Source organism: Peromyscus maniculatus, chromosome 11 (assembly GCF_049852395.1).
Source record: "Peromyscus maniculatus bairdii isolate BWxNUB_F1_BW_parent chromosome 11, HU_Pman_BW_mat_3.1, whole genome shotgun sequence".
Classification (NCBI taxonomy): domain Eukaryota; kingdom Metazoa; phylum Chordata; class Mammalia; order Rodentia; family Cricetidae; genus Peromyscus; species Peromyscus maniculatus.
This window is the reverse complement of record NC_134862.1, coordinates 44,889,071-44,899,547: the sequence shown is the minus strand read 5'-3', so window position 1 is coordinate 44,899,547 and position 10,477 is coordinate 44,889,071. Positions and strand designations below refer to the sequence as shown.

The 10,477-nt window shown below is 54.1% G+C and overlaps 1 protein-coding gene across 1 annotated transcript; it reads left to right on the top strand.

Annotated features, from left to right (window-relative positions):
• The first annotated feature begins 4,254 nt into the window (after positions 1-4,254).
• Positions 4,255-9,225, top strand: Elf3 (E74 like ETS transcription factor 3). The gene is made up of 9 exons (XM_006982447.4): positions 4,255-4,417; positions 4,918-5,088; positions 5,509-5,730; positions 5,893-5,988; positions 6,179-6,298; positions 6,440-6,529; positions 6,679-6,795; positions 7,715-7,910; positions 8,440-9,225. Exons 2-9 carry the CDS (start codon positions 4,926-4,928, stop codon positions 8,552-8,554), a joined length of 1,119 nt encoding a protein of 372 aa, XP_006982509.1. The 5' UTR covers positions 4,255-4,417; positions 4,918-4,925; the 3' UTR covers positions 8,555-9,225.
• The last annotated feature ends 1,252 nt before the right edge of the window (positions 9,226-10,477 follow it).

Sequence of the window (10,477 nt, the reverse complement as noted above, 5' to 3'; positions counted from 1 at the left end):
AGTTCGAGGCCAGCCTGGTCTACTGAGTGAGTTCCAGAACAGCCAGGGCTACACAGAGAGACCCTGTCTCAAAAACACAAAAACAAAAACAACCAAAAAAACCAGGACAGTGCTCCTGACTCACAGTGTGACCAGCCTCCCCAACAGAGGCAACTGTGAGCTCCAGGACAGGGATTTGAGGACCCAGGAGATCGAATGAGGGGGTACTGGCAATCCCTAGTAAGCTGCTGCTGATCTCTCTCAGGACTGTCCCGTTGCCTCCCCGACCCCCCACCTTTACATCTATGCTGTCCATCCTGAGACCTACCAGTATCTTGTTTGTTTGTTTTGTCTGTTTTCGAGACAGGGTTTCTCTATGTAGCCCTGGCTGTCCTGAAACTCACTTGAAGACCAGGCTGGCCTCGAACTCACTGAGATCCGCCTGCCTCTGCCTCCCAAGTGCTGGGGCTAAGCATGTGGGCCACCACTGCCCAGTGTCCACTCACATTTCACAGCATGGGCATCAGGAGCTGTGTGTCCTGTCTCACTCACCGTCTGGGCTCTGTGGAGTCCTCTTGGGTCTGCTTGTGCTCTTACGGGACTGGGAGACAATGTTCTTGTTACCCTCCCATCCTGGAGATGAAGCTAGGCTATTGGGGATCTCTGGGGAAAGGCGTCAGGCTCTCCTGCCCTGTTCAGCATATAGGCAGGCTATTGCAAAACCCCTTGCCTCCCCTGCCCTGCGGCTGCTCTCACTCTAGTCTTGGAACCTTCCGAAGCACTGACCTCAAATTCAATTCTTTCTCACTTCTCCGTTTGGCTGGTGAAGGAATGAACACCCAGAGGGATGGGCCAGCTCTAAGATTTCCCTAGCTCTGTTTCTCTGGGAAGGAGCTCCGTGAAGGCAAGGGTGCTGCTAGCTGATGGCCTCATTCTCGGCATCTTCCTCCTCATTTTGCTCTGGAGACCCAACCAGGTGTTCTTAGGGGAAAGGAGCCCATGAGCAGCCCCGAGGCTAAGAGCTGGTTCTCCCACATTCCAGGGTGAGTGACTGGGTAGAGGGTGTGTCTGCCTCAGGCTGCTTGGGGGAGGTCCCCTGAAGGGCCAGTGAAAATCCTACCCAGAGCCCCTGGCTTTCCAGCAGCCCTGACCTAGTGGAAAGGAGCCTGTAGTTTTGAAGACAGGGAGTGGATCCTGTGGGGCTGAGGGTGGATTGTGGTCCTCCAACAGCGGGATACCTAGAAGCAAAAGGAATCACCTTCTGTTTTCGTCTGAAGACCATCTGGGCTTGTGTGTCCATAAATGGGGTAGAGAGGGGAGAAGACACAGATCCTATAGCGTGTGTGTGTGTGTGTGTGTGTGTGTGTGTGTGTGTGTGTGTGTGTGTGTGTGTGTGTGTGTGTTTCCAGACAGGGTCCTTCTGTGTAGCATTGGCTATCCTGGAACTCACTCTGTAGACCAGGCTGGCCTCGAACTCAGAGATCTGCCTGCCTCTGCCTCCCACGTGCTGGGATTAAAGGTGTGAGCAGCTGCTGCTGCTGCTGCTGCTGCTGCTGCTGCTGCTGCTGCCGCCGCCACCGCCACCGCCCAGCCAGATCCTGTACCTTAGATGCAGAAAAAATGTGATGATTTAATGTGGAGAACTTGCTGAATTCATCCAGTGTCCTAGGCTGGCTCCTCAAGCAACAAAAACCAAGTGACAGCTGGGCCTGGAAGAGGTCTAAGGGACTACAGAGTCGCACCCCCTCATTCTCTGCTAGTTTGTGTTTGCTTTGGAGACAGAGTCTACTGTAGCCTAAGATAGCCTCACACTCTATGTGTAGCTGAGGCTGACCCTCAGCCCAGGAACTTCAGAGGCCACCACGCATGTCTTCATGTGGTACTGGAGATTAAACCCAGGGCTTTGTGCACCACGCTAGCCAAGCACTCTACCAGCCACGCAGGTGGAGGTCAGAATAACTTTGTGGAATCCTTTCTTCCCTGTCTTTCCATGGATTCTAGAGATTGAATTTAGGCCGCCAGGTTTGTGCTGCAAATACTTTCATCCAGTGAACCATCTTGCCAGCTCTTTGTTTTTGAGACAGTGTTTCTTTAGTCTTACTAAGTTGCCCAGGCTACCCTCAAACTCAGTGTGCCTGCCTCAGCATCCTCAGTAGCTAGGATTCTAGCTAGGCACATGCGTCTGACTGGGGCGCCTCCTTCTTACTGACGTGCAGAAACCACTGCCTTTGACCATCCGAATGCGGACGCCGAAGTATGAACCTCCTACCGCCTCCTTGCCGACCTGGTGCATCTGCTCAGGGATTGTTAGAGGGATCTGCGAAGCTGGTCCCTTGTATTTGGGTGGAGGAAACCAAGAGCCATTGATAACATGGGATTCATTGAGTGGGATGTTTGCGGCCAGAGGTGCCGCATGTAGGGAAAAGGCCCTAGCAACATCTCGTCATTTTCCTAATTTTGTAGCCTGAACAAACCACTTATGAAGACAACTACACATCATTTTTTCCTTTTCCTTTTATTTTCTCTTTCTTTTCTTTTTCTTTTTCTTTTTTAATGTAGACCAGGCTTGACCTCGAACTCACGAGATTCACCTACCCTGGGAGGGCTGGGATTAAAGGCATGCACCACCATCACACATGTCCAACACTGCTTTTCAGCATTTTAAAAATTATATTTATAGCCAGGTGTAGTGGCACATGCCTTTTAGTCCCAGCACTGAGGAGGCAGAGGCAGGTGGATCTCTGTGAGTTGGGAGCTAGCCTGGTCTACATAGTTCCAGATAGCCAGGAATATGTAGTGAGACCTTGTCTCCAAATATATATATATATATATATATATATATATTGTGTGTGTGTCAATGTGTGTGTGTACACTTGCACATGTGCCCATGAAGGTCAGAGGGCCACATTGCAGGAATCAGTTCTCTCCCTTTATCATGGATGGGACACAGGTCATCAGGCTTGGCAGCAAGCACCCTTACCCACTGAGCCGTCTCTCCAGCCCTACATTGCTTGTTGAATGTCTTTTATATGAGGGTTGTTGTGTTTAAAATGTTCTGTGCCGGTTAGGGCAGCTTACACCTTTCATTCCAGCCTATCTCTCGAGTTTGAGGCCAGCCTCCTAAATATACATAGTGAGACACTGTCTCAAAAAGCAAACTGTTCTGGATACAGAGCCCATTTGTAGAGTGCTTGCCTAGGATGCTCCGGACTCAACTTCCAACACCTCTTTTCTGTTTGTTTGTTTTTGAGACAGGGTTTCTCTATGTCGCCCTTGCTGCTCTGGAACTTGCTCTGTAGCCCAGGCTGACCTCAAACTCTGACAGCCTCTGCCTCCGGAATGCTGAGATTAGAGGCTTGTACCACCGCTTTCCGGGTTTTTGTTTTTTAAGTACCTGGTAAACAAACAGTCTATTAGCATACACAGTTCCTTTTTTTTTTTTTTTTTTTTTTTGTCTGTAATGACCCGTGTTGGGCTTTTGACCACTAGAGGGCAGCAGGCAGATACTGATGGACTGGGTCGAGAAAAGGGTAATCACTGGAGACTAGACGAAGGAGGTCAAACCTTTCCCATGTGATCTCCAGCACCTCCCGCCGACCCTAGGTAGCTAGAGCGCCACAGGCAACAGGTTAGACCTTTGAAGTAGCGCCTGATCTTTCCCGCTGCGGAACAATCATTGGTGCTTGGGTGGGCTCCCGACAGGCAAAGTGCCACCGAACGCCCTGTGGCTGGCTAGACTGGCAGATTCAAACCACCCCTGGACCGTGACTATGGCCCAGTGTAACGCCTAGAGGCTTCCAGCTCCCCAGTTTGCCTAGAGGCTTCCAGCTCCCCAGTTTCTGGATGTTGTGGAGAAAAATCCCTTACCCTCTGTAACTTCTATAGGCCTTTTTGTCCCCAGACCTAGACAGATGCAGACACCGGTTCAGATTCCTCACCTTGCTCTCCTCTCCCTAATCCAGCCCTGGCCTGGCCCCCCCAGGAAGAATTTCCCGGGCCAGAGAGCCGCCTAAAGCACATGTGCCCACCCCAGCAATGTTCCCGCCACCTGCCCAGTCCAGTACCCAGGGCCCAACCCCAGAGGGTGCGGAATGACACTCTGACAATCATTAAACAAGCCAGGCCTGATTTCCCAGCACCGCCTGCTAGGATCTGGGCCAAGTGGCATGGAATATGCAAATCACCTGGGACCGGGAGCCTGGTCTGAAGGAAATCCCCTGCATCCAATGAGCCACCAGCTCAGGTTACAACTGGGGACGCACACTAAGACCTGGCGGGGAGGAGCTCGCGCACTGCTCTATTTAGGTGCGGGTGGGGGAGCGCTCGAGCCACACTCATCACTGATACCTGGCTGGAGCCTTCAGCTACCTAGATTTCTTCCCTTCCTGCGGCCCCAGAAGCCTGCTTATCCGCCCGCCACATCGAACCCTGACACTCGGTAGGGTCACCTTCCCTAGCTCCGGCCCCGGGAACCGCCCAGTGGATTTACAATTCTGAAGTTACTTTAGCTTGGAGCTCCCTAGCCGGGAGTGTTAGGACTGCGGGGAGGTGTTCCGGGACCGGTCGGAGACCAGATCGGTGTCTTGGAGGGACAGGGTGGCTTGTTTGGTTCAAGGGCCCAGGTGATTTGTGGAGGGAGCCCGAGCAGAGTTTGTCTCGTGGGTTCCACCCTGCTTGAGATTATTTTTTAGTTTTTTTGGAGCGGAATTTCCCAGTTTGGCGCCGGCTGGCCCTGGCGCTTCTAGGCTCAAGAGATCATCCGGCCTCAGCTTCCCAAATAGCTGGTTCTTCAGGGGGGGCTTTTTGAAGGGAGAATATGTCTACAGCAACGCCGACCTCCTTCCTGCCTCTCGGCTGTTGCTGCCCAGGCCTGGCCAGAACAGAGTAATGGAAATGCTCCTTGACCTGCACCCTCACCAACCTGTGTCCTCTTCCCAGGGGGCCTCATGGCTGCCACCTGCGAGATCAGCAACGTCTTTAGTAACTACTTCAACGCCATGTACAGTTCAGAAGACCCCACCCTGGCTCCCGCTCCTCCATCGACTACCTTTGGCACTGATGACTTAGTGTTCACCCTCAACAACCCCCAGATGTCGCTGGACAGCCCAGGTGAGTGCCGGGCCGTGGGTATCTGAGAGACAGAACGCTTGTCTGAGAGGTTCTTTGATAAATGGAGAGGGAGGGAGGTCTCCAAGGGAACCCCCCAGGACTAGGGGCCGCGGAGAATTTATTCATTTACTTATTTGAGCAGTGCTGGGCAAAGAATCCAACCAAGCAAAAGCCTATGCACGCCAGACTGTGCTCCCAGCCCCTGAGAAGCCTGTAGCGGCTGGGGTGGTGGGGAACAGAGGGTAAGGGACTGTGATAGACCGAGGAACACTCTGAAACCATGGGTATCGTGATTGTTGACTATTACCCCCCTCCACACACACACACACCCCAGGGGTGGGGTAGGACCTCAGACAAGATCCCAAAGGGACATCAGAACCGGGTCCCATGTTGACCCTCTGGCTGTACTCCGCCTTTCAGAGAAGGCGAGCTGGTCAGGGGAGCAGCCCCAGTTCTGGTCGAAGACGCAGGTTTTGGACTGGATCAGCTACCAGGTGGAGAAGAACAAATACGACGCCAGTTCCATCGACTTCTCGCGATGCGACATGGACGGGGCCACCCTCTGCAACTGTGCCCTTGAGGAGCTACGGCTGGTCTTTGGGCCTCTGGGAGACCAGCTCCACGCCCAGCTTCGGGACCTCAGTAAGTCCAGGCCAGGGGAGCCACGGGAACCCAGAGAGTGACCAGGGAGGATGGGCCTTGGGAAGGACTTGGAGCTCCTGGCTAGAGGGCACAGTCAGCGAGCCCCGCCGCCACCGCCGCTGGCCGGAGGTGCTGAGTGACCCCCCTCCCTGCCTCCGCCAGCCTCCAGCTCTTCTGATGAACTCAGCTGGATCATCGAGCTGCTGGAGAAAGATGGCATGGCCTTCCAGGAGGGCGTAGGAGACTCGGGCCCCTTTGGTGAGGATCCATTTTTTTTTCTTTTCCCCCTCTGTCTCCAGCTTCTCTATCCCGTCTGCGACCCTTCCAAAGACACTCTCCCAACTAGAAAGGAAAACACTCCATAGCCAGTTCTCCGGGCCCCTGGGTGGTCTCACCTGTCCCTTGCTGGTCCCCTGGGCCTCTCTAAGCTCCAACTTCTTTTTCCCAGATCAAGGAAGCCCTTTTGCCCAGGAGGTGTTGGAGGATGGCCGCCAGGCCAGTCCCTACTATGGCGGTAGCTATGGCCCTGGAGCGCCCTCCCCTGGTAGCTCTGATGTCTCTACTGCAGGTAAGAGTCCTGTTCTTGCCTTAGTCTCCCTTCTCCAAACGCCCCAGAATGCATCAGGTACCCGGGAACCGAGTACCCGAATCTGCAGACCGTACCTGGTTAGGCTGGCCCCAGTACTCAAGCTGACTTCTCCACCCCCAGGGACCGCTACACCTCAGAGCTCTCACTCCTCTGACTCCGGTGGAAGCGACCTGGACCTGGATCTCACTGACAGCAAGGTCTTCCCTAGAGGTGAGTTGAGGGCTGGTCTTGGGGGTCCTGTTCCACAGCGCCCAAGCCCTCCCTTCCATCCTCCTCTGCTCTGCTGTGGTTCCCACAGCAAGGCTTCCCAGGGACGCCCTGCCCTCACCTTCTGCTGACCTTCCGACCCCTTCCTATAGATGGCTTTCCTGACTGTAAGAAGGGGGAACCCAAGCATGGGAAGAGGAAACGGGGGCGTCCCCGAAAGCTGAGCAAGGAGTACTGGGACTGCCTAGAGGGCAAGAAGAGCAAGCATGGTGAGTTCTCAGGGCTGGCGGGCCTGTGGGCGGAGGCCACCGTTCCTTCTGCCCCTTCAGGCCTCTCGGGGCCTCTGGAGCTTCCTTGGTTCCCTTTCTTACCTCTGTGAACCGTTGGGGGAGCCTCCATGGCACTAGCAATCACCCCATTACAGAGGCCTGCTTGGACTCAGAGAAGAGGGGAAACTGAGGCTGGGGGGGTGCTCAAAGAGAGAGCCCGGGCTTCCTGCACACACCCTCTCTAACTTTTTGTCCTTGGCCCCCGTCTTGCCTGATGGAACTTACTGGTGGTGGGGAGGCAGCTGGTGGGTGCTCAGAGTCCAGTGGGCCGGGCTGGCTGCCACAGCCTGCTGAAGGGGCCTCGCCTCAGGCTTTGTGTGTTCCAGCTGCACTGAACCACCTGGAGGTCACCCCAAAGGTCTTGCTTGCCTCCTCTTTCATACATCCAGGCCTGCACGTATGCACCCATGGCCTGCTTTCATTCTTGTCCTGAGGGGATCTGGTTGGTTTTTTGGTTTTTTGGTTTTGTTTTTTCCCCCAGGAAGCTGTTCCTTGGTCCTCCAGGCTCTAGCCAACTAACTCTCTGTCCCCATGTGCGCCAAGTCCTCACCAACGTTGGTCCCGTTGATCCATGAGCCCCTCAGAAAGTAGTGTCTCTCTGTCCATCTCAACCAGATGTTTGAGTCTTATCTGGGGAGAGCATCGTGTGTGTGCTTTGTGCAGTCTGCCTAGTGCACTGCATTTTGGGGCAGAGAAGGAAGTAGTCACTATAGCAATCACTACGCAGACATTGCCCAGGGCTTCTCAAAGGGGCTGTCATAGCTTTGGCTCTTAGCGTGGTTGAGATGGATGAGGCCAGAGGGCCTGGAGGAGGGGGGCGCACCCCAGACTAATAACTGAGGAACCCTTTCCCTTGTAGCCCCCAGGGGCACTCATCTGTGGGAGTTCATTCGGGACATCCTCATCCACCCTGAGCTCAACGAAGGCCTCATGAAGTGGGAGAACCGGCATGAGGGTGTGTTCAAGTTCCTCCGCTCAGAGGCGGTGGCCCAGCTGTGGGGTCAGAAGAAAAAGAACAGCAACATGACCTATGAGAAGCTGAGCCGGGCCATGAGGTGAGCTGGGGAGAGACGCCAGGACCTCTAGTTGGACCCCACTGTCGTCTTCTAGGTTACCCGTGACAGGTGTGAGGCCCACAGGGCAGGGTTGGCCTTGTTGGCTTTTTGGTCAGTTGAAGCATGAAGAAAGCGTTAGTCGGACATCGGAGCCCCTTGGCTTCAGCTAACATTCCCGTGTCCTCTGCAGATTTGTTCTAAGAAGGACACACTTGGAGTGTGATAGAAAGGGCAGTGTATTTGCACCTAGGCTCCCTTGCCCTGCCTGCCAGAGAGAGGGTGGACTAGTTCAGCATCACCAACGTCCCCCCCATCCCTGTGTTCATGGGCCTTCATGAAAAGCCCCAGGACATAGCTAGAAGGCTCAGAGACGTTAATGCAGAAACAGGTGCTGGGCCGTAATTACAGAGCAGTGTGGCCACAGCAGGTGGGACACAGGAAGGAAGGCTCAGGGCGGCGAAGCCCGGGGAGACCTCGGTGCGTGGCACGTCCCTCGCCTGCCCTCTCTGACCACTTGCCTCCCACTCAGGTACTACTACAAACGGGAGATCCTGGAACGGGTGGATGGCCGCCGCCTCGTCTACAAGTTCGGCAAGAACTCCAGTGGCTGGAAAGAGGAAGAGGTGACAGAGAGTCGGAATTAAGGGGGGTCAGGACTGGACCCAGGACCTGACTCGGACACGAACTCAGAACTGACACTTGCCTGGAGGGACAGGCAAGGCTGGAAGGCCCCTCAATGTGGATGTGCTCCCTGTGGAGAGGAGGAGCCCGCCGGGGGTGTTGGATCCTGAAGTGCAGCCTGTGGCCTCTCCTCATCCTCCTTTTGGAATGACAAGCCCCAGGGTTTGAAGCGACTTGGTCGCTGACTCTACAGCTGTGAGGCCACCTCCCTCCAGTCCCGGCGCCGACTGCAGGAGAGAACCACCTGCGGATGCCCGGACTCGGCCCAGGAGGCTGGGGAGACTACTGTGGGAGGGAGAACAACGGAAGGGACAGGGCTGTGTTCTCCGGCACTTCTTCCTGGACCGACTTCCACCTCTCAGCACTCGGGCTCCACAGGCGGGGGCTGGAGTGTCCCTAATTTATGTGCTATAAATATTTCAGGTGTACATAGAGAGCTATTTTTTCTAAAGCATCCCCTCCCTGCTCTTCTCCCACGGAATGCTGGTGGCCAGGTCGATTGTTCTAGGGCTCCTATAACTGGACCAGCGAGAAGTGGGGTGACGCCAGACCCCTCAAGATGGGGTTCCTGGATCCCTTTTCCTGTGAATGGAGGCTTAGGCCTCCAATAAAGTGCCTTCTAGGCTTTTTCTAACCTTGGTCTGAACTGTGTATTGAAATTTGGGGCTGTGGATTGGCTACGGCATGGAGATGGGAGGAAGAAGAGGTCAGCATGCAGAAAGATGGACTTGGAGGCCGGGCATGGACTTCTGTAGCTGGAGGGTTGGTTGGAGGCTGAGCGAGCAAAGAAAATGGGTGAGGCTTCTCACTGCTGAGAGAGCACCCAAGGCTTCACACTAGCAAGGACATGGGTTTAGAGACCCTGCTGTCACCACCACGTGCTTGGTGACCTTGGCCAAATCTGCCTTCTTCGGGGCTGCTTCCTCTTGTACAACGAGAGTTTGGATCTGATGTCCTCCAAGAAGTCTAGAATTGCAAGTCCAGCCTTGTGAGCAGATGCCTTTGCGTTCTAAGCCAAATTGGCGGCCCGTTAAAGATCTGTAATCTGAATCCTAGCTTTTGTGACTGACATGAAATCACAGATAGGATCTTGTAAACGTGGAAAAGCAAAACAAAATGGAGACGCGTGCTTGATGAGAAAGAATGGGAGCTGATCATTGCTGACGGCCAAGCCTTTAGCCAGACTCTGGGCTAAGGCCACCGCCCCCCTCTACTTAGTCTCATTTCAGTCTCTCTCAGAAAGAGATTATCCCAGAGTAGACGCAGAGAGTTGGATTCCATAGGTGTTTCTAGGCTCCACCCTTTATCTTGGGTTTGGGAGCATCTCTAATTTGGTTTTTGGTTGTTTTGTTCTTTAGAGACAAGAAGACAGGATTTCATGGTACAGACCAGACTGGCCTCCAACTGAGAGATCTGTCTGCAGTCTGGCCCCCTAACCCAACCCTCCACCCCAGTGCTAGGATGAAAGGCATGCACTGTACCACCTAGATCTAAAACAGGCCTTTAATCCCAGTACTGAGGAGGCAGAGGCAGGTGGATCTCTGAATTTGAGGCCAGTCTGGTCTACAGAGGGAGTCCCAGGACAGCTCCCTCTCAAAAAAAAAAAAAAGAAATGATGTGAGGCCCTATTTGTTCAGAGCCTCTGCCATGCTGCTCTTCTCTGGTGCTTGCGTCTGAACTGTCCTCAGAACCCTGGCATGCTGTTGTCTGTCTGTCCAGGGCATTAATAACCCTCCTACTAAACTACCGCCACACAGACAACGTGAAACGCTGCAGAGTTGGGCATGGCAGTTCACTTGGGGAACAACGCAGGAGAATTGCTGTGAGGTTGTTTTTGTTTGTTTGGTTTGGTTTTTTGTTTTTGTTTTTTTGTTGTTGTTGTTTTG

Bases quoted from the DNA above. Each gene is read 5' to 3' on its own strand.
- Elf3 (XM_006982447.4), top strand. From the start codon at position 4,926: ATGGCTGCCACCTGCGAGATCAGCAACGTCTTTAGTAACTACTTCAAC. The intron at 6,530-6,678 runs GTGAGTTGAGGG...CCCTTCCTATAG, and splicing joins CAGCAAGGTCTTCCCTAGAG to ATGGCTTTCCTGACTGTAAG. The intron at 7,911-8,439 runs GTGAGCTGGGGA...CCTCCCACTCAG, and splicing joins AAGCTGAGCCGGGCCATGAG to GTACTACTACAAACGGGAGA.